This window comes from Phialemonium atrogriseum, assembly GCF_030411735.1.
Source record: "Phialemonium atrogriseum strain 8032-3 unplaced genomic scaffold QBC33scaffold_5, whole genome shotgun sequence".
NCBI lineage: Eukaryota > Fungi > Ascomycota > Sordariomycetes > Cephalothecales > Cephalothecaceae > Phialemonium > Phialemonium atrogriseum.
Genome location: NW_026848142.1, coordinates 1,103,067 through 1,127,865, shown reverse-complemented (window position 1 = coordinate 1,127,865; position 24,799 = coordinate 1,103,067). Strand labels below are relative to the sequence as shown.

General features: G+C 54.9%; 10 protein-coding genes across 10 annotated transcripts; 4 read left to right on the top strand and 6 right to left on the bottom strand.

The window, feature by feature from the left end:
- Window positions 1–119: 119 nt before the first annotated feature.
- On the bottom strand, window positions 120–4,414 carry QBC33DRAFT_576581 (uncharacterized protein; the record flags this gene model as incomplete). Its single annotated transcript, XM_060430919.1, has 9 exons — window positions 120–438; window positions 504–724; window positions 788–867; window positions 938–1,449; window positions 1,537–1,765; window positions 1,827–1,867; window positions 2,482–4,037; window positions 4,101–4,313; window positions 4,352–4,414. 9 exons carry the CDS (start codon window positions 4,412–4,414, stop codon window positions 120–122), a joined length of 3,234 nt encoding a protein of 1,077 aa, XP_060286383.1.
- Window positions 4,415–5,030: 616 nt separating this feature from the next.
- QBC33DRAFT_603301 (major facilitator superfamily domain-containing protein) lies at window positions 5,031–6,534 on the top strand (the record flags this gene model as incomplete). The annotated part of the gene is made up of 3 exons (XM_060432182.1): window positions 5,031–5,199; window positions 5,259–5,509; window positions 5,590–6,534. Coding segments are annotated over 3 exons (1,365 nt in total), but the record flags the coding sequence as incomplete, so codon positions are not given.
- A 272-nt stretch (window positions 6,535–6,806) lies between these two features.
- QBC33DRAFT_609500 (uncharacterized protein) lies at window positions 6,807–8,299 on the top strand (the record flags this gene model as incomplete). Its single annotated transcript, XM_060432393.1, has 6 exons — window positions 6,807–6,870; window positions 6,947–7,018; window positions 7,101–7,645; window positions 7,705–7,768; window positions 7,839–8,025; window positions 8,077–8,299. Exons 3-6 carry the CDS (start codon window positions 7,247–7,249, stop codon window positions 8,297–8,299), a joined length of 873 nt encoding a protein of 290 aa, XP_060286381.1. The 5' UTR covers window positions 6,807–6,870; window positions 6,947–7,018; window positions 7,101–7,246.
- A 408-nt stretch (window positions 8,300–8,707) lies between these two features.
- On the top strand, window positions 8,708–10,529 carry QBC33DRAFT_603274 (xenobiotic compound monooxygenase, DszA family; the record flags this gene model as incomplete). Its single annotated transcript, XM_060432181.1, has 4 exons — window positions 8,708–8,927; window positions 8,993–9,181; window positions 9,242–9,489; window positions 9,560–10,529. Exons 1-4 carry the CDS (start codon window positions 8,799–8,801, stop codon window positions 10,527–10,529), a joined length of 1,536 nt encoding a protein of 511 aa, XP_060286380.1. The 5' UTR covers window positions 8,708–8,798.
- Window positions 10,530–11,460: 931 nt separating this feature from the next.
- Window positions 11,461–13,130, bottom strand: QBC33DRAFT_446805 (cytochrome P450; the record flags this gene model as incomplete). Its single annotated transcript, XM_060424398.1, has 2 exons — window positions 11,461–12,547; window positions 12,610–13,130. 2 exons carry the CDS (start codon window positions 13,128–13,130, stop codon window positions 11,461–11,463), a joined length of 1,608 nt encoding a protein of 535 aa, XP_060286379.1.
- A 1,343-nt stretch (window positions 13,131–14,473) lies between these two features.
- On the top strand, window positions 14,474–16,050 carry QBC33DRAFT_487177 (zinc carboxypeptidase; the record flags this gene model as incomplete). The annotated part of the gene is made up of 5 exons (XM_060425421.1): window positions 14,474–14,865; window positions 14,921–15,156; window positions 15,206–15,317; window positions 15,371–15,652; window positions 15,740–16,050. Exons 1-5 carry the CDS (start codon window positions 14,544–14,546, stop codon window positions 16,048–16,050), a joined length of 1,263 nt encoding a protein of 420 aa, XP_060286378.1. The 5' UTR covers window positions 14,474–14,543.
- Window positions 16,051–16,141: 91 nt separating this feature from the next.
- QBC33DRAFT_530290 (uncharacterized protein) lies at window positions 16,142–17,684 on the bottom strand. The gene has a single exon (XM_060427222.1). The coding sequence runs from the start codon at window positions 17,606–17,608 to the stop codon at window positions 16,406–16,408; it is 1,203 nt and encodes a 400-aa protein (XP_060286377.1). The 5' UTR covers window positions 17,609–17,684; the 3' UTR covers window positions 16,142–16,405.
- A 615-nt stretch (window positions 17,685–18,299) lies between these two features.
- QBC33DRAFT_530289 (glycosyl hydrolases family 31-domain-containing protein) lies at window positions 18,300–20,891 on the bottom strand. The gene has a single exon (XM_060427221.1). The coding sequence runs from the start codon at window positions 20,859–20,861 to the stop codon at window positions 18,387–18,389; it is 2,475 nt and encodes an 824-aa protein (XP_060286376.1). The 5' UTR covers window positions 20,862–20,891; the 3' UTR covers window positions 18,300–18,386.
- Window positions 20,892–21,473: 582 nt separating this feature from the next.
- On the bottom strand, window positions 21,474–22,100 carry QBC33DRAFT_512817 (uncharacterized protein; the record flags this gene model as incomplete). Its single annotated transcript, XM_060425936.1, has 3 exons — window positions 21,474–21,644; window positions 21,689–21,993; window positions 22,049–22,100. The coding sequence occupies 3 exons, from the start codon at window positions 22,098–22,100 to the stop codon at window positions 21,474–21,476; spliced, it is 528 nt and encodes a 175-aa protein (XP_060286375.1).
- Window positions 22,101–23,168: 1,068 nt separating this feature from the next.
- Window positions 23,169–24,025, bottom strand: QBC33DRAFT_603263 (uncharacterized protein; the record flags this gene model as incomplete). Its single annotated transcript, XM_060432180.1, has 1 exon — window positions 23,169–24,025. Exon 1 carries the CDS (start codon window positions 23,976–23,978, stop codon window positions 23,169–23,171), a length of 810 nt encoding a protein of 269 aa, XP_060286374.1. The 5' UTR covers window positions 23,979–24,025.
- Between the last annotated feature and the right edge of the window lie 774 nt (window positions 24,026–24,799).

The window sequence follows — 24,799 nt, the reverse complement described above, 5'->3', positions numbered from 1 at the left end:
AAGAGGTCACGCTAGCCTGTTGAGGTGATTAGAATTACAAATCATAACCCTCTGAAGTCCCACCGGAATAAACCTTACCGCCGAATCAACTGCTATGGCCATTACCATATCCCCGTCGATCACGCAAGTTTAACCTGTTCGGTCTCTTCTCCAGAGTTGGAGTTGGAGTTTCCCCGGATCCCGTCCTTGGGCTCGGGGTTGGGGCTGGCTTCGAATTCGTCCTTGCTGGCACCGAAATGCCTTAGAACTAACCATGCCGGGTAGATGGAAGCTGCCCACAGCCCAAAGTTCAAATATACCCCTCCGACTTCGCCAAAGATCGTCACAGCCTCCAAGCCGTAACTCAATGCCTGCCAGGCCGACTCTGTTCCCCGAAGCAGTGCCGCGTACCGGATGATTTCGGATTCGTCCTTTGCGAGATTGTGAATTATGAAGTACCTTGGGTGTTGTTCAGGTTAACAACTAGACATTATTCTCACACTCAGAGAGGGGGAAGGGCTTACAGGAACAGATAGTTAATCTGAAAGCCAATGGTCAGGAAGATGAAGACTCCGAACGCACTGCCGAATCCTGAGCTGGACCAATCGAATATTGGCCTCGTACGATGGAATTTCGTAACCAACACCGTTGCCCAGATCCACCAGCCACCCTGCAGAGTAACGATTGTCCAGAAAGACGACCGTGCTCTGGTTTTCAGGGGGAAGCTTGTCCGGTCCAGCCAATGCTGTGAGGACACTATGTCAGCTGGACCGTTTCTTAGAGTTGGAAAGGTGGTTCAAGTAGTTACCCCCAAGAGGTTGCCTGATAATACAGCAACGATACCGGATAGGAAGGAGCCCAGAGCCCGGGCTCGAACGGTGAACCACACTGCGAGAGAGATATTAGTAAGTCGGCCTCCCAAAGAATGTCACCCCGTAGTTGGCTGGGCTAGACTTACGGGCAAGGTACGTGAAGAACACGGCCTCAGCAAACACGGCCTGCCCAATAAAGAGGACAATGAGAAGGAACTTCTTGCTAAAGAACAGCCTCGTCGTCGCCTTTATCTCCGCCCACGGATTCTCCACAATCGCAAGGCTGACCTTCTTCCCATCCCTCCTCTCCACCTTCCCGGGACTGTTAAGCAAGAACCCAACAAGCGGCCCCGCGGCCTGGATGGCAATGAACACGAGGAAAACCGTGTACGACACCTTCCCGGCCTCGTCGCGATCGGCGTTGAGCCCGAGGTTGATGGCCCCGCCCAGGATCTGCCCGCTCAGCCGGTACGTCAACCAGTAGCCGAGGGCCTTCCCGCGGTTCCACGGCTCCGGGTAGGCGATGGCGATGGCCGCCTCGGCCATCCAGAAGACCCCCGCCGAGACGCCGCATAGCGCCGCCCCGAACAGCGTCAGCCACTCGGTGCCGAAGCGGTTGTTGGTGTACAGGCCCGCCGCGAAGGGGGCGTATCCGACGCTGCTCGATGGGGAGAGTGACTTAGTTCGCGAAATGACGGATAGGGTGTGTGAGAGGTGTGAACTGTGGTGGATACCAAGTACCTACGTGCCGAAGATGAGCGCCCCCTTGATGCCGATGTAGTGCACCAGCACGCTCGAGAAGTAGCACGACACGACCATGAGGCAGAAGGTGAGTGCGTTGGCCGAGTTCACCAGGTGCGGCTTCGCGGCCCCGCCGGCGCCGAGGGAGTTCATGGCTCCCCATATCCCCGGTGCTGCGAGGTTGCACAGGCCGAGGATGGTCATGTTGTAGAAGGTCGACCGGTACCATCTCACTGGGCCTTGTCAGAAACATGTCTGTTTGCAAAAACCGATCCCTCCCTGCTTGGAGCCTACCTGGATGTTGCTGGTCCTTTGGGGGAGCAATGTCGGTGTCGCTGTGAGGGGCGATTGTTGCCATATTGGCTCGTCGAGGTTGTTGGATGAGGTTGTTGGCTTGAGGTTGTTAGCTCAGGGGTTTCGCAAGCCAGGGCTGGATCCCAAAGAACACACTCAATCCCAAGGCGGTGGTTTTCAAGCCACAGCCGCTTCCACATATGTTAGTTTTAAAGCTACACTCCTTTTATTAACCTCCCACATCTTGTTGCAATTCTTGGCTATCTTGACATTGAACTTGTAGCCCTTTGCGCCAATGACCGGGATGAGCACGCCATCCGATCAACGGCCGACTGTTGCTGACCCGAGTGGAGGCTCCCAACATGCCCTTCGGAGTACGTATGTCACCTGTCAGAAGGAAGACAAATGTTGCGTGGGGGCTGGGCCGGTTCTCGGGAACAGGGGGGGATTATAGAGTGGTCCTTGGCGGATCTCGAATGGCTTGCTGCGGGTCTCTGCCAGAATGTCAAAGCATCTGCAGATGCCAAGCATGGCTTGCGGGAGCGCTCGTTGCCCACGTATGGCGACGGTCACGAGTTCAAACACGGCATTCCAATTAGACCAAACGTGCCTCTGCCGCGCTATCAGGCTATCAACTAACTATGGCAGGTCCCACCAAGACTCATGCAAGTCCCTCAGGTCAATCTCCCCAGGCACCCTAAGATATGAAGTCATATCCGAGTTCGGATCCTGCTCCTTGGCAGTCCAGCCATTGCCAAAGTACCAAGCAAACCTATTCCGACTCTCACCGAGATACTCATACTCCCAATCCTCCCACCTCGGCTCTCTCCGCACAGCCGTGACATGCCCCGCACTCCCCGGCCACACACCGTGGATACGCCCCCCCGGTCTCCCCCCGTTATACCACGAGCTGCACCCATCCGCCAGCACGGTAGTCGCGAAGAACGCGTCCACGTACTCGACGAACTCGTCCGCCGCCGCCGCCGACGGGACCACGCTCTTGACGCCCTCGCGCGCCAGCTTCCGCAGCACCTTGGCGAAGTACCCGAGCTGGTTCTCCACGCTGTGCGGGACCGTGCCCGACGGCCCCGTGCCGTGCGGCCCGTGGACGAAGAACAGGTTCGGGAAACCGGGCGTCGCGAGCCCGAGGTACGTGTACGGGAAGCCCCGCCGTTGGTTGTCGTCCGCGTCACCGTCGCTGTCGGAGGAGGCCCGCCAAACGTCGCGGAGGTCGCGGCCGTGCGCCCGGATGGGGAACGCCGGGACCATGTCGACGTTGGCGCCCGTGGCGCAGAAGACGGCGTCGACGGCGCGGTGGGTGCCGTCGGCGGTCTCGATGCCCGTCTCGGTGAACCGCCTGATGGGCGTGCGGATGTAGTCCACGTTGTCCTCGGTCAAGGCTTCTAGGTATCCCGGCCCGGGCGTGAGGCGTCGGCAGTTTGGTGAGAAGTCCGGGACGATGTCTTGGAGCAGCTCGGGTTTCTTTTCCAGCCGCTTCCTCATGATTTCGGTGAAAGTCTTCCGTAACTCGTTGTTCTGCTCCGAGTCCTTGAAGAAGCTGCTGAACCGTCGCCAGTATTTGTCCTCGAGCTCCTTCCGGAATGCAAGGTAGACTTGGGGGTCCTCGAAGGACTTCTTCTGCTCTTCCGATATGGCCTGGGACTCTAGAGTCCGTTCATCGCCTGCCCAGGAAGCTGCAATCCAGGTCCTGTTTCTCACGTAGTGATCCAACCGGGAGACCACCTTTTGCAGGTTGGCCACGACCTGGATGCCACTGGCTCCGTTTCCGATGACAGCGACTGCCTTGCCTTTGGGGTCAAACGAGGGGTCCCAGTTCGAGGCATGCCTGAGGACGCCCTTGTAGTCTGAAATCCCCGGGTAGTCTGGCAATCTCCAGGCGTTGAACCTCCCTATCGACGTGAGCAGGACCTCCACCTTCTCGACGAGGATGTCGCCAGTTTCGAGGTTCTGCACGCTCAGGAGCCACACACCCTCTGCGCCGTCCCAAGCTGCATCTTCGACTTTGTGGTTGAACTTTGCGTACCGGTACACGTCGTGCTCCCGGGCCAGTGATTGCCAGTAATCCCTAATCTCGGCACCATGAGCAAACTGGTCGGACCAGTCGAGCTTTGGTGCGAATGTGGACTGGTACACATGAGACGGGATATCACATCGGACTCCGGGGTAGACGTTCTCCAACCAGGTGCCTCCCTTTTTCAAATCTGTTAAGAACTATGCCAGTTGTTGGAAGTCGCCCTGGAGGAAGGGACTCACAAAGTCATGGTTCTTCTCGTAGATGGTCAGCTTGATACCGGGGACCTTAGCAGGGAGGAGAATTCCAGCCAGGACCCCAGCAAGGCCCCCACCAATGACTCCGACTCTCAACGGGCGAGGTTCATCGATGAACCGATCGACGAGACTGAACTTCGGCTTCGGGTACGACGCAGGAACTGCAGTACCGCCATTGCGAGTGACGCCCGGAACAGGCTCGGCGTTAGCGGCTTTGTTGGCTGCTTCCTTAGCACTTGGCAATGCCTCGGGGAAGTCGGACGCCCCTGCTCGCTCTGCAGCACCTTGGGTGTGCCCATTTGCGAGTGTGGTAGCCATATCAGAGTCGTGTATGCCCGTGAAGAACGTGCGCAACTGGCAGGGGCATGTTATAACCAGGGTAGAAGTTAAAATATGAACATTCCATCAACCCTTTTGCCCAGACCCCACCGGGGAAGATGTTATCATTGTCGGGGCCGCGGTACGGAGCTTGGATTGCTCGGTTGACAATTCGTGAGCGAGCACGTAACGACCCCACGCCGTGACACCATTCCACCCTTGCACCCCCGAAATCCCAGAACGCCGGCAACGGAGAAAACCTGTGCAGTCGGGACTCGGGAGTTCGCTGAAGATTTATCGGGCAGCATCTGCATAATTATCACCTAGCTGCGCAGTAGTGCATCACGCAAGTTCAGTGGGGGAATGGCGTGAATGATATGCCAACAAGATGCCAAGGGGCCGAGACCCAACCACCATGGCGGTAACGGGAGATGCGCAGTGAGATCTGCTGAGATCTTGATAGATAAGGCCTGTGTATGCATTCGTAAATAACCTATGTAAACTCAGTGCCTGCGCCAGGAAGGCATGCGTGGACTTGCGCTGTCTAATATCGTGTGATTAAAATAGACCATTCAATTGCCAGACCATCAAGTCTGCTTGCAGAACCAAACCATGGCCAAACGCACGAAGAAGTGGTATCAAATCCAGTGGTTCGCGGACCAGGACACCCCCGAGGACAGAAAACTCATTTACAAGTTGGACCTCCTCATCGTCCCCTATGCCCTGCTTTCGTACTGGACAAAGTACCTCGACCAAGCCAACCTCAGTACGCATACCCTGGCCTCGCAATATTTCCCCTTGGGAAACCTCACTGACACGCAGCAGACAACGCCTATGTCGCGGGACTCAAGGAAGACCTCGGCTTCCATGGAAACGAGCTCGTCCAGCTGCAGACGCTATACATCGTCGGCGCGGTGGTGGGACAGATCCCCTTCATGTTCCTCTTTACCTACGTGCCCATGTACTGGGTCGTGCCCTTCCTGGACGTGGCCTGGGGGATCTTCACCCTGCTGCAATACCGCGTCAACACCTTCGCCGAGCTCGCCGCATACCGATTTCTGGTCGGATGGTTTGAGGTACGTACTGTACATAGGGGTAAACCCCTTAGATATGGCGATGTTCGCTTGAGAGACGTTCTCCTCATGCTAGATATTAGGCTGCCTTCTTCCCGGCGATGCACTACATCTTCGGCGCCTGGTACCGCGGCGACGAGATCGCCCGCCGCGGCGGCGTCTTCTACGTCGGTCTCACGCTGGGCACGCTCACCGCGGGGCTGATCCAGGCCGGCGCATCGGCGCGCCTGGAGGGCGTCAGGGGGCTCGCCGGCTGGCGGTGGATGTACATCATCTGCTCCATCATCACGATCCCGATCGGCATCCTGGGATACCTGGTGCTCCCCGGCACGCCGGACAAGCCCAACAGGCTCGTGCTGAAGGAATCCGACATTGCGGTGGGCAGGAAGCGCCTCGAGCGGGCTGGCCATGTCGCCCACGGGAAGTTCACTTGGGGCACGCTTAGGCGGCTGGCGACGCGGTGGCAGTTCTGGGCGCTGACCCTCCTCGACATCTTCTTCTGGAACGGGAGCGTCAACACCTCGACCGGCGGGTATCTCCTCTGGCTGAAGAGCCTCAACCGGTACTCCCACGCCCGCGTCAACGAGCTGGGCGCCATCTCCCCGGCGCTGGGCATCTTCTACACCCTCCTGATCTGCTTCGCCTCGGACCTAGTCCTGGGACCGGCCTGGGCCATCACCGTCGCGCACGTCTGGAACATTCTGGGGCTGATCATCCTGATCATCTGGGACGTGCCCGAGCCGGCGCTGTGGTTCGCCTTCATGACCACGTACTCGGCCGTGGCCATGTCGAGCGTCCTGTACGGGTGGGTCAACAGCCAGCTGCGGGCGTCGCCGGCGGAGCGCGCGTTCACGCTGGTCCTGATCAACGCCCTTTCGCAGTCGACCACGGCCTGGACGCCGTTGCTGGTCTTCAAGACGGTCGAGGCCCCGAGGTTTACGAAGGGGTACTCTTTCGTGCTTGCGAACGCCGTGTGTCTGATCGCGATGGCCCATGTAATACGGGTTTATCTGAAAAAGCATGAGTAAGTTGCTGCCCTTTAGAGCTGAGACTCGGCCAAGTTCTAATCTTGTTCTAGGTCTAAAGAGCATGACACCGAGTCTGCCACACAGGAGATTGGGGAATCCAGTGAGTAATTAGAGACATGCAGCAGCCATTATTGTCTAGACCATTGATTAGATACTGTCCGTTTAAGGAGAGATTCTATGCCGATCTTGCTGTATAAATCTCTCGCCGCGGGTGTTAAAGGTCCTGAGTCATTCAGCCAATGTCATCTGCTTTAGCAAATACTGGATACTTTCCCTCACAAACTTCGTCTTGCTCTCTACAGGGTGATACATGACGCCCCGGATATTCTTATGCTGGTCTGTGACCGTCCTCGCAACCCCTCGATTTGTGGCTGCTCCAGGACCTTCCCCTTGACGTTCTGATTTGTGATAGGGATAGTCAATGGATGGGTACTCGTAGTATGAGCCTCCCACTGGGAAACTCTTTTTAAGTGTCGTTGTACCGGTGAGATACCGCTTGCCTCGTTCCCCAGGTGTAATGGGCGCTTAGAATTAGGGAGGATTGCTAACATGCAACTAAGGTGCAGGACCAACGAAATTCTCAGACACTCGATTTCCACTGCAGCCCATTGCATGACGAGTTTCTCGCGAATTTAACCGCCTTTAGATCTTGTAGCTATTGACTTCTCATGCGCGCTTGCTCACTTATCCCCCAGACAAGCACGCTTTCATCATGTCCGCGCTCAATCTTCAGCTTGATATCCTCGACGATGCCGAGATGAAACATTCCGCCCCCCAGGGGTCGATTGCGACAACTGCGGCTGGGCTTTTGAAACCCTTCAAATCGGTCAAAGGAGCCCCCAAAGGCACCAATGCTGAGATAAAGTTTGCCAATCTCCTCCGGGACTATGTCCAGCTGGGCGACAAGAGATCTGTCGAAGACATTGCGAAAGAAATACTTGCCATCTTGCCGGCTAACGGCCAGTACTCGACAGAAATGTCCGCGTTTTCTCAACTATGTGTCGAGATTGCCGTGCAGATCCCGTATCACCACCCATCGCAAATGAAGCTCGCCTACCTACTGCAATATCTTGCGAGGTCCCCGAAGTTTGTCTCGACATCGACGTTACCGGTACAGTCTTTTCTTTGCGATGCTGCCGTGTAATTATATGCTGATTGAATATCGACCAGGGCGTCGAAGTCCTCACGCACAGTTATCAGGCGCTCGGTGAGGTAATCAGAGATAACCTCCAAGGTATGTACATCAGGATCTGAACAAACCTACAGGTTCGCTTTCTTTTTGATAGAACTGATGATCCCTATAGGACCGCAAGCCGAGGAGACGCCGATGGCATGGGTCAACTACCATGCCTTCTTTGCCCACTTCGAATCAATCGTAGGCAGGACCACGTCCAGCCCGACCTACGCCATCTGGACCATGCGCGAAGCGTTTGAGGGCGTGGACTACACCAAAGAAGAATTCAGGGACTACTACATCATGGCAGCAGCATAGTGGATCTTCTGGAATGGCCAGATGCTCCTCGAGCACTTCTTGTACGCCAGTGCTAGCCGGGTTGCAGAATCCGACGAGAAGAGTTGGCGTCTCGGTAGCCTTCTCAAGGATGAGAAACGCAGCATGGGGCTCCTTTCATTGGAGAGGTGGCGGTTCTGGGCCGATGGCTTCAAGGCCGTCGCAGCTGATGAGAAGTCCAGTGACGAGTGCAGGAGCCTGTCGGGTAAAGCGCCGAGATTGATGGACGCAATGGAGATGAATATGACTTTCTAAAACTGTATCCTAATTATGGGGATTCAGTCTCAAGAGACTGCATCTCAAGGGCTTTCTCGTGGACAAAAAGCCTCACCGGATTATCAATTTAACAAACAAGTGTGCAACTTGCTGTAATTGCGTGATAAGGGTCTCAATGGCTTGGATGAATGCCATGCATCACGTCATGCCCCTCTATATGGTGGCATCTCCCTGCTTGCACCATCCCCGCTTTGGTGGTGTGCATCGCGAAACGATGGATGCTGACCCACATCTAGAGCCGACTGTCGGAACGCTGCATTTGAATACGGCCTAGCGATGGTAGAAGACTGCAATACAGAGACATATTATGCCTGCTTCATCTTGGTTTGTCTGGCTTGCTAGTCGGGTATCTTGGCCTCTAGTATATCTTCAAATCTCGCCCTACGCCGAAGACTAAGAACAAGCGAGTTCAAGTTCTCACGTCTCAGAATCGCCACGAGGTTGCCAGGACAATAACCTTGATACAATATCTCTGAGAATGGCGGAGAATGATGTTCCTGTCCCGGAAGCAAACCGCGCCCATGATCTGGGCAATGGGAAGAAACATATTCTTCTCAACGCTTTCGACATGTCAACTATAGGCCACCTATCTCCCGGTCAATGGAAGGCAAGACCAATCCGGAAATGTGGGACTAGTGATTGACTCAAGAAATCCCGACTAACAAAACCTAGAACCCAGTGGACAAGTCGGCCACAAAGCGAGACTTGGAATACTGGATCGAACTCGCCAAGCTACTTGAGCGCGGTGGTATTAATGCCTTGTTTCTGGCGGACACCTACGGGGGCTACGACACATACGAAGGAAGCCTAGACAATTGCATCCGGAGAGCAGCCCAATGGCCAGTTACGGATCCGACCATTGTACGTGTCCCACTCATCCAGCGTCAAAGCAAGGAAGCCTTGAACTGACAAAGAAGCAAGCCCATCTCCGCTATGGCAGCTGTGACGAAGAATCTCGCCTTTGGGATAACTGCTTCCACCTCATTCGAGCCCCCTTTTCTTCTGGCCAAACGGTTCTCTACCTTGGATCACTTCACCAAAGGAAGAATCGGGTGGAACATTGTGACATCCTGGAAGAAGGCAGCCTTCAAGGCCATTGGCCTGGACAACCCAATCGAGCACGACGAACGCTACCGCCAAGCAGATGAGTATCTCCGAGTCCTGTACAAGTAAGTAGCCAAGCCCCCGGCCCCCGCGCCCGAAAGAAGAAGCAAAGTGCTCACCATGTCCACTCAAAAGGCTATGGGAAGGTTCCTGGGCCGACGACGCCATCGCGCCGGATCCAGAGAACGACAGCTACGCCGACCCCTCCAAGATCCGCACCATCAACCACAAGGGCAAGTACTTCGAGCTCAGCACGCGGCACATCGTCGACCCGACGCCGCAGCGGACCCCCTTCCTCTTCCAGGCCGGCACCTCGTCCGCGGGCTCCGCCTTCGCCGCCGCGCACGCCGAGGCCGTCTTCGTGTCGTCCCACTCGGCCGCCCTGCTGCGGCCCAAGGTGGCGCACATCCGCGCGCTCGCCGCCCAGCTGGGGCGCGACCCGCGCTCGGTCAAGTTCTTCGCGACGTTCACGCCGGTCGTGGGGCGGACGGACGAGGAGGCGCGCGAGAGGCACGCCGAGCTGCGGCGGTACGCGTCGACGGTGGGCGGGCTGGTGCTGTTCAGCGGGTGGACGGGGGTCGACGTGTCGCGGATCCCGATCGATCGGAAGATCTCGGCGGAGGACTCGCTGGAGGCGCACAAGGTGCGGAGTATACTGGACGCGTTCACGACCACGAGTAAGGACGTGCCTGAGTGGACGCCGCGGGTCGTCGCTGAGAGGGCAGCTATTGGTGGGCTGGGTCCCGTGTCGGTTGGGAGTCCGCAGACGGTGGCTGATGAGATGGAGGAGTGGATTAGGGAGGGGGATTTGGACGGGTTCAACATTGCCTATGTCACGACACCGGGGACGTTTGAGGAGGTTGTAGATCTACTGATTCCCGAGTTGCGGAGACGGGGACTGTATCCAGAGCCGTTGGAGGAAAAGTTGACGGCGCGGGAAAAGATATATGGGAAGGGGCAGAAGGGGTTGAGGGATGATCATCCCGGAAGTGCGTACAAGTATGCGGTGTATAAGGAAGACCCGCCGTATGTTGAAGGGGAGCCGAAGACGGAGGAGCGGGAGACGGATACGCCGAGGACAGCAGACACGAAGAGTGGGGTTTGAAGAGTGGCATAAGAAAACAGTCCCAAATATTGAAGGGCATCCTGGTTTGGGAACAGATAAACGCATGACTAATCATCAAAACAAACCCGAGATCATAGGGATCACGGGGTGTATGTGATTCACTTCTCAGCACCTTGGGTAGCCCCATCCCAGTCGCACCAGAATAAGGGTTGATAAACAAGTTAAGTGGCATGGTATAGCAACCAACACAGGTCACAGAGTGGTGTAATGGTCAAATTTGATGCTGACCGACGCACCTACGACAGCCACCTCTGGGTCTCGCCTGAAGGCAGGCATTCGATCCTTACACCACTCATTTTTTTCCTATTTTTTTCTCTTCTTCCCTTTTTATTGACCATTGCACATCTAGGCAATCATTGAATTCCCTGATCAAATACATAAAATGTATCCATGCTAGTTCCATGCCTGCATTTGCCTGACCTTGATATTTTCCTACCTATGTTAGATGAGACGAATCTAGTCGCCTACACCCTGGGATTGCCTACGTGGTGGGTCGCCGTTCTTACGCGGGCTTGCTCAGGCCCTGCTCACCCTAACTTCCAGACTGAAAATTGCTTCAACTCTGGCCGAGGGGACCAAAATAGGTCTCTCCAAAACGAGTCCTCGTCCAGAGTCAGAAAAGGCATACAGCACCACCTCATCTGCGCACCCATCACGTTCTCTTCCTTGTTCCCCTCGGTGGACACAGACTTAAGCGTGCCATCCTCGGGCCGAAGATCGAGGCGGAATACGCCTGAGACCTTGAAGTATGGCATTTGTAAGTAAACGGCACCCCAACCTGAGCGGCATTTTAAGTGTTAACCCATTTTGGATTCCGGGTTCCGGAACGGCCGATGGTGTGAAAACGTAGGGTCCGACGCCCGACAAGGTCGTCGTTATTGCAAGCATCTTCACACGGCTTTGCGCGTTGCTAGTACATGACCTCGAAATCTTCTATGCTTTCAAGATGCTCAGCGTCGCTTGCCTCCCAGGGATGCTGCCGCTCAAGCTCTCTGATCAACTCCGTGTGCTTCCCACTTCGCGGTTTGATTTGGAACTCGAACTCAGTCGGGTAGGTCAGGAGGCCTGGTTTCGGCTTGACATCCACCTCGATTTCCTTTCCATCCTTGCCCACGGCCTTGCTGATATCGAAAGCGGCCAGCGATTGTACGATGTTGAGGTAGAGGCTCGAGTCCGCAAAGAACCGTCCAGGGCATTTTCTGCGCCCGTAGCCGAAAGCCTCCGTCGTGGGATCGGGCTCGTTGCGCGGCGGAAGGAAGCGATCGGGATCGAACGACTCTGGATTGGCATATACCTCAGGATCGTGCAGAAACCACCAGACGGCAGGTAGGAGGTATGCGCCCTTGGGAATGCGTAGGCCGTTGAATACAATGTCCTCGGTAGCCGTGTGAGGGAAGCCCATTGGTGCGATGGGCCACCATCTCGTGGCTTCCTTGACCAAGGCATTGACGTATGGCAGCTTCTCGCGGTCCTCAAAGGTGGGCAGACGGTCTGTGCCAACAACTCGATCAATCTCCTCTTGAGCCTTACGCTGCACATGTTCGAACTTGACCATGGCTAAGGTGAAGGTGGTGAGAGTGATCGCTGTAGTGTCCGCGGCAGCACCGTAAAGGCTTGCCGCTGTCCAAACAACAGCGTCCTCATCTTCGCTGCTTAGCTCGGCGTTCTCCTCTTCTTTGAGTTGTCGGACGAGCTCCGATACGTACGACTGCCGGTGGGTGAGGGCAGCCATCTGGCGCTGGACAAACCGGTATGGAATATATGCTGACCCCTGAATGGACTTGCGCCACTTCCGAGCCGTCTTCTTGAATGTCGCACCGGGGAAGTTTTCAGGGAGATATTGGAGGGCGGGGATAACGTCGACGGCCCAAGCCATGGGAACAGCAGCGAGTGAGAACTCGGTCATCATCTTCTCGATCAAGTCAACCAAGATGTCAGGTTTATGGGGCTCGATGGTGTAGCCGTAGGCCATTTTCAAGACGGTAGCGGCGGTGGTCCTGTGATCTCCTCAGTTCTGGTTTCTGGTATACCCCCAAACTCGAAATACGATTAAGCTTACTTCTTGCAGTGGTCCAGCCATTTTTCAGGCTCGTTCAGCGTCCGCACAAGCTGGCGTTTCACTTCAAACTCCTGGACATCGCGGAATTGCGCTGCAGAGACCTTGGTGCCAAGCTCTTGATGGAGGTACTTGCGATAGCGGCGAAAGGTGGAATTGTAACCCTGGCAAAGGACGATGGATTCATAGCCGCACAGCTTGTTCGCCATGACCATTGTGGGCCGTCCCGAAGTCTTGCTCGCAGCCTGCTCTAGCAATTCATGCGCCGCCCTCTTGTCATGGACTAGCACGAGCGTCATTCCCATAACCGTCACGGAGCTAACGCCACCATAAAGGTCCTTGTGCTTTATCCAATGTCGGTATTCGGGCGTACCATCGGGGGGGAAGTCCTTGATGTTTCCTAGTATTGGAAGAGGTCTAGGGCCGGGAGGCAATTTACGCTGACCCCTTTGGTTCGACTGTTGGTATATGAGATAGCCGACTAGAGCAATGATGCCCGATAGCGTCAAGGATACAATTGCCATGCTCGTCGATAGCCTGTCAAAACAGGTCAGCACATTCGGCTCGAGGGTAATGGGGAGACAAAGAGCCAACATATTGTGACGTGACTAGACTCAGGAACAGGAAAAGGGTCGAGGACGGACGGGCTGCCCTGTAGCACCAACCAGCTACAGTTACGGTGCCAATCGGGCACGGAAAACACACCTATAAGATACGCTCAGCACACCAACGGGAGGTTACAAGACAATCAGCTAGGAAAATGATTAGAGAGGAAGGTTCTGTCAGAAGCTCTGTGGAATTAGGCGTAATCAGGCCCAGAATGCAGTGAATTGATTGTGTGATCTTCGGTGTGTTCTCAAAAGTGCTGGGACCATCAAAGATACCCAAAAAATACAGCCAAAACGGCTTAGTCAGATCCGGAGTGCTTTCAGCAAGTAATCATGGCGATCTTCCATACGTTCTGTCATCCCCGCCTTTATTACCTCAATCTGCATGATATCAGTAATCCCCTACATAAATCGTGGCAATCTGCATGGGGTGTGACAAGGGCCATGGCTCTCCCGGCCGTTTTGCGGACGATCTCTATCGTTAAACACGTTGAAAGTGAAGCCAAAGTTGGAAGCAGCTATCTAGGTTGGAAAGGGAAATGCTCAGACCAGTCTGCCGAATCCGATCAGAACGGCTTTCGAAGAGTGCTTTAGCTTGCAATTACATTTGAGCAGAGTTGCGTTCTATTGCAAGGCCAAACATAAGCAATTATCATGCATGACACCTTCAGATGAAAGCCTCTTCGGAATGGAATATAAAAATCCTTTCGGGAGGAAATTCTTTGAGAAATCCCAGGAGCCGGCTTGATTTTGGATCTAGTCCGTCCGTCAAAAGCAACGAGAACTCCCCACTCACGATCATCCAAGTCAGGATTTAACATTGTCATAATTGATGAACGTAACCAGGTAAGGGTAGTGACCCTCGAATGCGTCCACTTATTCCGCTACCCTCACATGCCGCTGGAAATCGCGCACCTTCTCTTGTAGGACTGTGTCAGAGGCAGTGGGTGTTCTAGAACTTAATCCGGCAGGTGATGGCGTATGCCGGCGATGTGCCCCTGTCCGGCATCGGGCTATCGCGCAGGAAGATCTTGTGTTGCAGCGGTCCGATGACAACTGCAGGAAAGACAATAATTTCCATTGTCTCATTCGTCGGGCCTCGAGCTAATAGTTCTGGTTGCTGCCCGTTAACCAGGGTTGCATCCTCTCGTTGTCACGAGCCCGCCCAAACGGGAAGGTTGTTTGATTGCGAGGCCAGTGCACTTATACGACGCTGCACCGCGCTGTGTTGAATCCCGTGTTAGATGCTGATAAAAAGGGTCATGACCAAGTATAAATTCGATTCCGTTCTGTAATATCATTGTTTTCGTGGGTTCGGTAGCCGTCAACATGAAGCCAGTTCCAGCCATTTCTCTGTTTCTCGCCTTCTCCTCTGCCGCTGTTGTCCAACCTCGGAGGGTGTCTTATGATGGATACAAGGTGTTGCGTCTCGCTGTTGGTGAGGAGGCCGAAAAACTCAATGGCATTGTCTCCAGGTTGAATCTGCCGACTTGGAAGGGGGCGCCCAGAGCCGGCGCGTTTGCTGATATTGTCGTTCCACCGGCGCAGTTCGAAGAATTCTCGAAGGTAGTTGTCGGCATGGATGCTATTGTAATGCACGAGGATCTCGGCGCTTCTATCGCAGCGGAATCGGCGTTCAATTTCTATGCCGGTGCGTCAGTCCATACCCCCTACGAGACAGATTGGAGCTAACGAGGATGGAACAGCCGGCTCTGCCAACCAGACATGGTTCAACTCATACCACTCTTACAGTGACCATCTGCAATTTCTGAACGACCTACAACAGCAATACCCTTCCAACTCGGAGATTGTCACAGCCGGAAATTCGCTGAATGGAAATGCGATTACCGGTATCCATCTCTTCGGCAGCTCTGGCAAGGGTGTCAAGCCAGCAGTTGTGTTCCACGGGACCGTCCATGCCCGGGAGTGGATCGCAACCATGGTTCGTGAACTGGCTCTCACCTCCTAAGAACGCTTACGAACGACGACAGGTGGTGGAATATCTCGGATTCAATCTCCTCACAAATTATAATTCATCCGACGAGATCCAGGGCTTCATGGACAAATACGACTTCTACGCCTTTCCCGTCGTCAACCCGGATGGTAAGACCATTATTTGGCAACACTGTCTCGAGCTGCGGCTAACCTCTGACCAGGCTTCATTTACACCCAGACGACGGACCGACTGTGGCGCAAAAACCGCCAGGCCAACACGGGCAGCTCGTGCACCGGTCGCGATATCAACCGCAACTGGCCGTACCAGTGGTCCGTTCCAGGGGGCGCCTCGACCAACCCTTGTGCCGAAGATTACAAGGGCAAGGATCAATCGGACGCCCCGGAAACCACCGCGCTCTCATCATGGTTGCAGAAGACAAAGGACGCGCAGGGCCTCAAGCTCTACATCGACTACCACTCCTATTCCCAGCTATTCATGACCCGTACGTATTCCCAGCGTGTACATACCATACCATACCTCCCCGTCCCAGTCCCAACCCCCCCGACTAACTCCCCCTCCCCCCGCCCAGCATACGGTTACTCCTGCACCGCCCTCGCAACCAACAACGACGAGCTGCAATCCCTAGCCGCGGGGGCCGTGGCGGCGATCCGGGCCGTGCACGGCGTGCGGTTCGACTACGGGCCCATCTGCTCGACCATCTACCAGGCGACGGGCAGCAGCGTCGACTACGCGGCCGACGTCGTCGGCGCCGACTACACCTTCACCTCGGAGCTGCGCGACACGGGCGCCTACGGCTTCGTCCTGCCCGCCGCGCAGATCCTGCCGAGCGGGGAGGAGGCGTTTGCGGGGGTTGGGTATCTGCTGGCGAATATGAAGTGAGCGGTTATGTGTGGGTTTTCTATCTTTCTTTGTTTCTGTTGGAGGTAGGGGAAAGAAGGGGGGGTTTGGTTGGTTGGAGATCCTGTCTCTTGTTTTGATATCTGTTCCGTCATTCTGGTTCCTATCTCGTCCCTCCGTGACTATGGTACATGATTCCACTGTCGAAGAATCCTGGGGCTTGGCGTGTATCAACATCTCATAATCTCGATCGCAGCTTCAAAGGTGAAATCGAGGGGTGAATGGAATGGAAACTCTCCTCCTCGTAATTTCCCAAGTCACAGTATCCACACAAAGAATTGCCACGTTGACCCGGGGATGAGTGAGGACGCTTGTGTTGACGGGGCCGCGCAAGCCATCAGAGAATATCGTCGTCGTGAAGGACCCGAAGATTTTTCTCGAGTTCCTGCGCCCAGCCAAGGGGGAACCGACGCTTCCTATTCAAGGGAGGGTCCGACGATGCTCCATAAACAGGGACGCTGGGCAGGTCAGATTCCGGGACCAAAAACACGTATCGTATCATGATGTGAGCTTGATTGGCGAAGCTGTATTGGTACTGCGGCGTCTTGTTGGAGTATCCCTCTTCAACCAATTCGCAGCCAAATACGATGCGATCAGACTGGAACTGGCTGTTTTCCCAGCCCGTAAAGGTGCTCGTGTATTCATGGAGGGAAACCCTGGCCTGGTTTGAGACGTATATGCCCGCAGCTCTGAAGGCGTACGCGGGATTTTGGTCCGCGCTCAAATTCTTCAAGCCGTCGGAAATAATGCCGAACGCGTGTGACGCCCTGGTTCCATGGAAAGCGACCTTGGGCGTCCCTTTCTGCTTCGAAAACGTGACCTCCCGTGAGACGGAGGAGTTCAAGAGCAGAAACTGTTTCGCGTTGCCACACCCCTTCACTCCGGTCACTCTCGGAGACGACGAGAGAAAGCCCTCGAAGCGCCCCGAGAGCCAGGACAAGAGTTTGCGTCGGTTGCGGCCCTCGTCGATGTCGTCGTCGAGCACCTCGTCCCATTTAGTCTCCGATGACAGGGCGGGAAAACTCTCAATGACCGTCTTCAAAATATTCAGGGGAATCGGGCAACCTGGGAGACGTTTATCCGATGGCAAGGGGCCACAATTCAGCGCCACCTGGTAGACGCAGCTCAAAAGAAAGTCGAGGGCCACCGGATCGCCGATCAAGGGAGAGATTCGCGTGTCGATGGAGCTGCCGTTGAATATCTCCCGGCAGTCGTCGCTGCAAGGTAGAGGCCGCCACAGCCTTACCCTTTCGCCAAATGGCTGGTGGCAGACAACACATTTCGCCCCCGGCCTGGCAGAGTAGATGATGGAACTGGCCTTGCGATAGACGTCTTCCGGTTCGTCTGTCTTCTTCAGCAGGTCGTGGATTTCCCTGTCGAGGATGTAGGTGAGGATGTTGGACTTCCCCGAGCAGATCTTGGCGTTGGTCCATGAGGTGTGGGCGGGCCGGTATCGGTGATTGTTGTCATTTTCTCCGTCGTCCGGGGGCATGTGTATGCAGAAACCCACGAATTTCTTGTGGAAGAGGATGTCTTTCATCAGGTGGATGACGACCGAGGTCGCCGATGGTCGGATTCCCCATGCTTGGCGTTGCAAAGTCGATAACTTGTCGAGGGGAAAAGTGAGAGTTAGCTCCTCTATTCGGGATCTAACGGTAATCGATTGAAGGAACTCCTTAACGGCAGGGGCTTTGGGTGCGCCGTTTTTTTTCCGCCCCAAAACTCCGCCCCGCCTCGAAGCAGTGATGATTGACATGGTTTCCAGAGTGCGTGCTGATTTCGGCTTGGGAGTGTTGGAGATTGTCTATTCATGATGGAATCATCTACCTATATATATGTCGTGGCCGAGGTACTGTTAGAAGGCTTCAAGCTGTACATCTGAATTGAATTATCAACATTCCCTTGAGATGCATCCTGTCAGAACATAATGGTGGACTAAAGAATAGACAGTACAATGCACATTTCAAGGTAATATTCGTGCTACAAAGAGAATTATGGGAATCGTCGGTTCTAGGTTCCCAACAGTCAGTTTCGAAACATTCAGAACATACGGAAGATAGAATCTGCTTTCCTCTACCCCCTTCTTTCTTCTTCCAAATACAACGTTGCCATCGCCAAAGACTACAAACTGGCAAAACTTGGGAATCTATAGGCGGAAACAGAAGGGCATCAGAGGATGCGAGAACATCTCACCCAACCCAGGCACCAGGAGAGGAAAAGGGAGCCAAATTCGACCATTTTCTACCTCGCACCAGAATCTCCGAGCCTGGTCCCTACGGAACAAAGCCTCTCTATCTCAACAACGGCACAAAGCTTCTTCAGACCCAGACATAACCATCCTCCTCGCAGTCGAAACCCAAGGCTCGACCCATCACAGCATTCCCGCCACCCCCACACGACCCACGCAACGATCTCCGATCCGCAAACCAGATCTCCAGCACAGCATCCCTGAGCTCGTCCTCTACATCCAGCCCGTAAAGCCTCGCCGTCCTCTCATGCAGGGGCGCGTCGTCGCGCGTGACCAGGCGCCAGACCACCTCCTTCATCTGGTAGTTTGTTTCGCACCGGTGCAGCATCTCGTGCAGCCTGCTGGGTACGTCCACCACGTCCAGCTGCGGATTCCCCCTTTCTCCTCCCAGCACGACCTCGATGCCCCGCGCCGCGCATACGGCCCCTAGCTCGACGACCGTGCTGTGGTTTTCCTTGCGGATCACCGAGCCAGCCAGGACGGCATTGCCGCAGGTGTGCCCGACCAGTCTGACGGTCCAGTTCCGACGTCCCGCCGAGGGCTTGGAGGCCGGTCCGATGGTCAGTTTACCCGTTCGTTGCTCCCATTTGATGGGCGTTCGCACAAAGGATTCCGGGGACGGCCGGACGCGCGGCGCCTCGGACTCGTCTTCCTCCACGAGCTCGAAGGTCGCGTCTGCGCCGACGACGAGCAGGACTTCCATGTCCGTCGGAGTGTGGGCGCCGTGACCCACGATGGGTGAGGCGTCCAGCGGCAGAATCGTCCCTTCCTTGGCTAGGACTGGTATCTCCGAGAGGATCCGGTGGATCCGGATGTTGCGGCCCCCGTCGTAGACGAGGCCGGGATGGAATATGTCGACGTATCGGCCCGGGGGCAGCCAGGTGCGTACCCCGCCCAGGAGAGTCGCCGGGCTGTGCGGGGATGTGATGGGGGCTACGATTAGTTGGGGCCCGAAGTAGTATTGGTTGGGCACCGAGTACGCCTCTTCTTCGTCGTGGTTCCAGTACATGGGCTGGACGAGCGGCTCGTTCTCATAGCTGGCCCGCACGTTCAAGGTGTAGATAAATGGGATCAGCCGATGGCGAAAGATGAGGAACTCCTTCATGACCTCGTACGCCTCGCGTTCATACTTCCAAGGCTCCTTCGAGTTCCACTGGCTCTTCTCGGAATGCAGGCGTAGGATTGGCGAGAAGCATCCCAGCTGCACCCATCGTGCCGTTAGCTCGTTCGACCGCGAGCCCCAGTAGTGGCCACCGATATCATGACTCCACCAACCGTAACCGACATTGGACGCTGTGGCAGTGAACTCGGGCTGGAAGTCGAGGCTCGCCCAGGAGATGATGGTGTCCCCGGAGAAGCCGATGGGATATCTGTGAGACCCCGGCCCAGCAAAGCGGGAGAAGGCCAGGGGCTGTCCTAAGGACTTGAGATTCCTCTGGCTGGTCAGGTAATGGTAATGGTTGAGGACCCAGAGCGGGTCGATGCCTGGGATCTTAGACGTGTTCCCTTGCTGCCAATCAACCCACCAGAAGTCGATCCCTTGTGCCTCGAGGCTGTATTTGAGCACGTCAAGGTACGCATCCATGAATGCTTTGCTGGTGCAGTCAAATCTGATAGGGTCTTCGTGTGATGTGTCGAAGTCGAGCGCCTGGGCGACAGCTGTATACTGATCCTCGAACGCCCTGATACCGTCGGCTGGATGGTCGTTGACGGTGACCTTGAGTCCTCTTTGGTGTAGATCTCGGAGCAAACCCTCGGGGTCCGGAATCAGCTCGCGGTTCCAGGTGTATCCCGTCCACCCTGAACCATACTCTGGAGGGATGTCGACCTTGTGCCAGTCCATATCAAGGACACCGACAGTCAACGGGATGTCCTCGCTCTTGAAGTGGTCCATCAGGGCTAGATACTCGTCTGAGGAATACGCGTGGTACCTCGACCACCAATTTCCTAATGCCCACCGAGGAAGTAGAGGTTGACTTCCCGAGAGACGATAGAAGTCCTTGATCGCCGCTTTGTGGTCGCCATTGTATGCGAAGAGATAGCCGTCCTGTCGATTCAGCACCCGCGGTGCAACCCAGCCCGAATCATCGAACACGGTGGATTTGCTGTCATCCAACACTGCATATGGTTTTCGGGATAGGATTCCTGGCTCTAGGCTGATGCGGCCGTCTATTCCGTCGAGAGTCCGGGCAGTGCCTCCAAGATTACCATAGTCCTCTCCGTCATATCTCCACGTCTCTTTTCCAACGGTCGCGATGAGCCCTCCGACCGAGAATTCCTTCTTCTCATAAACGATATGAAAAAAATCCGTCACGATTTCAAGTTGGCCGTCTGTATCAATGACTCGGAATTCCGGCACCTCAAACCGCCGGCGGGTAGCAAGCGTGGAGGCACGATCTTCAAAGCCCCCGTCCTCGGACCACTCATACCGAAGCAGTCTGCTCGTGAGCACAGTGAAGCGGTATTTGCTGTTCCGGCCCCCAGTCACAATGGCTCTCGGGTCGGCGATCGGGTCTGACGGGAATTTGTAGCGGCCACCGTCCATGATTGAACGTCAAGCTTGATATTATATGGGAATGGATGGGGTTGAGTGGTTCCGCCCCGCACTCTACCAAGGAAGTCCCGGGCCCAACGGGGGGCCCGTGCGTCACCCAGATAGTGCTCTTGAGCCTCAAATCCAAAAATAACGACCACGCATTGCCTTCCAGATTAACAAGGAGGGAAGCACTGACACGGCGAATCGCGATGATAATATTCAGAAGAGAAGATCGAAATGCAATGTCATTAATTCCCTATGTTCCCCTTTACACCTGAAATATTCAGCTGCCAGGCCAATATCGGTATTGGTGCTCCATTCCCGCCCGGGGCCTTGGGCGACCCCAGTCCTCCTCAGTATTTGCCGCTTGTCCTGTGTATAGCCACAGCAAGTTCTCTGATACCATCTGACCAAGTCCCACCTTGACTCCCGTACCTTATGTCCGTTCCACCTAGGGCTCCAATGCCGATTCCAAGCTCATTCGCAGGACCTTTCCCGGAAAGTCTTTTGTTGCTCCTCGCACACATGTCGCAAAGTCCAGCAAAGTCAACCCCTTGATCCTGACGAGGGGTTTCAACATTCGCGTCGTCCTGGAATCCCTAGATACAGCCATCTTGGGGTTCAGGTTCCCGTCGGCAGAGACTTATCAGGGTGATTCCGCCAGTAGCAAGCCAGGGTGTGGTACCCAGCATTGTCATAAGGACACACCGTGAGCTTGTAGAGTATATCGAAGCCCATCTGAGGCATGTCTTGGAGGAGGCCGTGAACCCTATGATCCATCAGCGGCACCCACTGTGTCTCAACAAAGTATTTCACGAATACCTCGCGCAGCGGACCAAACCCCCGACTGGAAGGTTGTATGCCGCCTTTGCGAGCTCCATAAGCTTCTTAACCTCCGGGGACATTTCGTTTGGGTGTTCATCCTCTCTTCTCCCGCTACGCCACGTGTCGTGCTCCGTCTTCCACCTAGTAGCCACCCCCTCGATGTGTTCGCGCAGCATCTCACAGGCTAGAGTCTTTATGGCGCCGAGCTGGAAAAAATCCGCAATCTTGTAAAGATCGAAGCCCAACTGCAACACCTTCTCGGAATCTTCGGGGGTAGGGACCAAAGGATCTGGTTCGATCGGCCGCAAGAAAGAGACTGATGTCGCATAAGTATCGTGTGAGAGAACTGTCTTCCATTATTCGTAACTCACGGTTCCCTGCATAGATGAACTTCACAATCCACTCAACTTGGGCAGGGTCCATGTCTTGAATCTCGATGATATTTGTCTCTGCTTCCTTTGGCAAGGGATCTGTCGTTAGAAGGCACCCTCTTGATGGACGGAAGATGGGATGCTTGCCTTGAAGTGTCCGTTCAGTGCTTTGTCCAACCACGATGACCTGCAGCAAACTATGACCTTGTGGACTTTCCATTCCCTGTCACCGCAGGATATAGAAGCATCTGCAAAGAAACCTGGTCCCAAGGTGCTAAGAAGAGAGTTAGAAATTTCGGTTTGCAGCTGAAATCAGGAGGGACGTGCTCCAGCACATCAGGAACTTTCTCCGCGCCACCGTACTCGTTGAGAGGGTGCATTTCCAAAGCTGGCGCTGGTTATATTCAAGGGATTTTAGATTCCAAAGACTCTTAGCAAGGGGGAGTTGTGGTACCAAGAGTGTGGGTGACTCTGACTGCGCGCGGGATTGGAAGAGGTGTCTAGGCAGGGAAGCAGCCACCGAGAGGTAATTGGAGGTGGGCCACCTATAAATACATAGTTGCTGGCAAGTGAGCAGAATGGGATCGGATCCCCATTTATTTCTACTTGGGATTATTCATGTCGATTCATTCTCTTTCGTGCATTCCCTGGAACGTGGCCTTGTTCGACGTGATGTATCGAAGTGACACAATAGCAACAATAAGCAAAGGAATATCAGGCTTCTGAACCCTCGTCCTTAGTTTGCCCAATAGTATCCCATTCCCTGTAAATGGTGGGATGGACTGATGTTCATTTGTATAGAATCTAACTGTCGAGAGTAGCTTTCTCTCGTCTTCTCATCTCTTCATTTATTTGGCTCAAATCTGCCGGCACTCCCAGTCTAGTCTTGTGGTATTTGATATTCTCTTTTCCCAAGTAGCGCCATCATTTAGAGCCTCGTTTCACTATATGCCAATTGCACAGAACTTTGAAGGGATGCTGGAACAGATGTTGATCAGGGTTGGCTTTGATACGGGGTCAGGAGTGATGGAGAAACAGTACCCTTACTGTGAAAGAGAAGAACCTAGTTCCTAGTAGTATACACCTGATATTACATGCTCTCTGGTGACACTCCTCGTCATCAACGTCCAAGGGTTAGGTCTCTCGTCATGTGGACGAGATCCTCCTCCTCCTCCTCAGCCTTCTCCTCCACCCCGGTTGTGACGGAAGCCGACTGCCCCTCTCGACCGACCTTCTGCCTCTTCTCAGCGTGGCCGCCCCGGGGGAACCGCGGGGCGCCGATCGGCAGGGTGAAGGTGAAACCAGCGGCCGGGACACTCGGTGGGACCTCGTGGTTGGCGCGGCTGCCGCTGGCTTTGCCGTCGTCAAACTCCATGGCGTCGCCGCCGTTGTGGTTGCTGTTGTCGTCGTATCTCACATCTTTGTCCAGGCGAGGGACGCGGTCCGGGTGGTTCTCCTGCAGGAAACCCAGCCAGCGGTCGACGGCGATGGCTGTTTGCCCCAGGGGCGACACGGCCGAGCCTCTGGGCTCCCGGAGGTATCGCAGCCGAGAAAGAACGAGGTAGTCGGCGAGTTTCTCGAGTAGGTCAGCCCGCATGAACTTGTTGTTGCACGACCAGGAGACCAGGCCCATTATCATGGTCCAGAACCGCCGGGCGTCCATGTGGTGGACGACCTGCCGGCACGTCCAGGCTTGGTCAAATATTTCTCCCAGCATTGTGTCTACCTCGGCTGAGTAGACATGACGGAACTCCCTGACGGCGGGGGTGGCGGCCCACATGGCTTTGATGACCACGATGCTCTCGCGTGAGTTGGCGAAGACGGAAAACCCCGGTGGGTAAGTAAACCCCTTTTTTGGTAGGACCCTCTTCAGGTTCTGCCACCGGTGCCGCCGCGGCCACTGGCGATGACGGATACGCGGGCTAGGCATTACGGTGGTGATTGTAGAGTAAAGACCTAGGAGTATGCAGCGTGTCGGAATACGGCAGAAGAGGAAAATAATCGCGATATCGAAGGAAAGGGAGGCTAAACGTGGGAGGTTCCGGAGTGAATTGGGCGGAAGTTTTGGGTCTCGGCCAACAAGAATTGAAAGATTGAGGCTCATTGTAAAGGTGTGGAAGCCTTAGGCCAGGGTCGCTTGGCCTGTGAGGAAAGCACCAAGGTTTTCAACGGTAACACGTCGCGGAGACCCTGGTTCTGAGGTAAAAGTGAAGTCTACTTGAACGGAATGGGTGTGGGAACTAGGTAGGTATAGGCAGGTACTGTACATATATATACCACGATTGTGGAATGATTCCACATGTACGGTGATTATCATGCCGCCGAGGTCATATATATCTGGCCAGCATCTAACAAGCGGCAAAATGGACGCATGGCAAACCTCATTGGTGTGTGATGGGGGTATCGCCCTTCTCGAACGGACCTTTGACGATTACCTACCGGCGGATGTCTCTATTCGCGGTCCAACGTCTGGCCAAGGGGCATCTGTCTGCAGTCAACATCGAGCACTCTAGATATCAACATGGCTTGACTCCAACATCAACCAGGACCGCATTCTGGAGCAGACAAGAAGTCGGATCTGATTCTCTATGTAGCTTTTCAAATCTACCTGCGCCTCATGCTAACCCGAATAGATTGTGTGATCTCTATGGATCACGAACCCCAAAGCTTCATCCTTCCGATCAAATCAGGGGAAATCCCGGAGGCGTGTCCCCAAATCCGGAGGAGACAGAAGCATGCGTTATGTAGGCT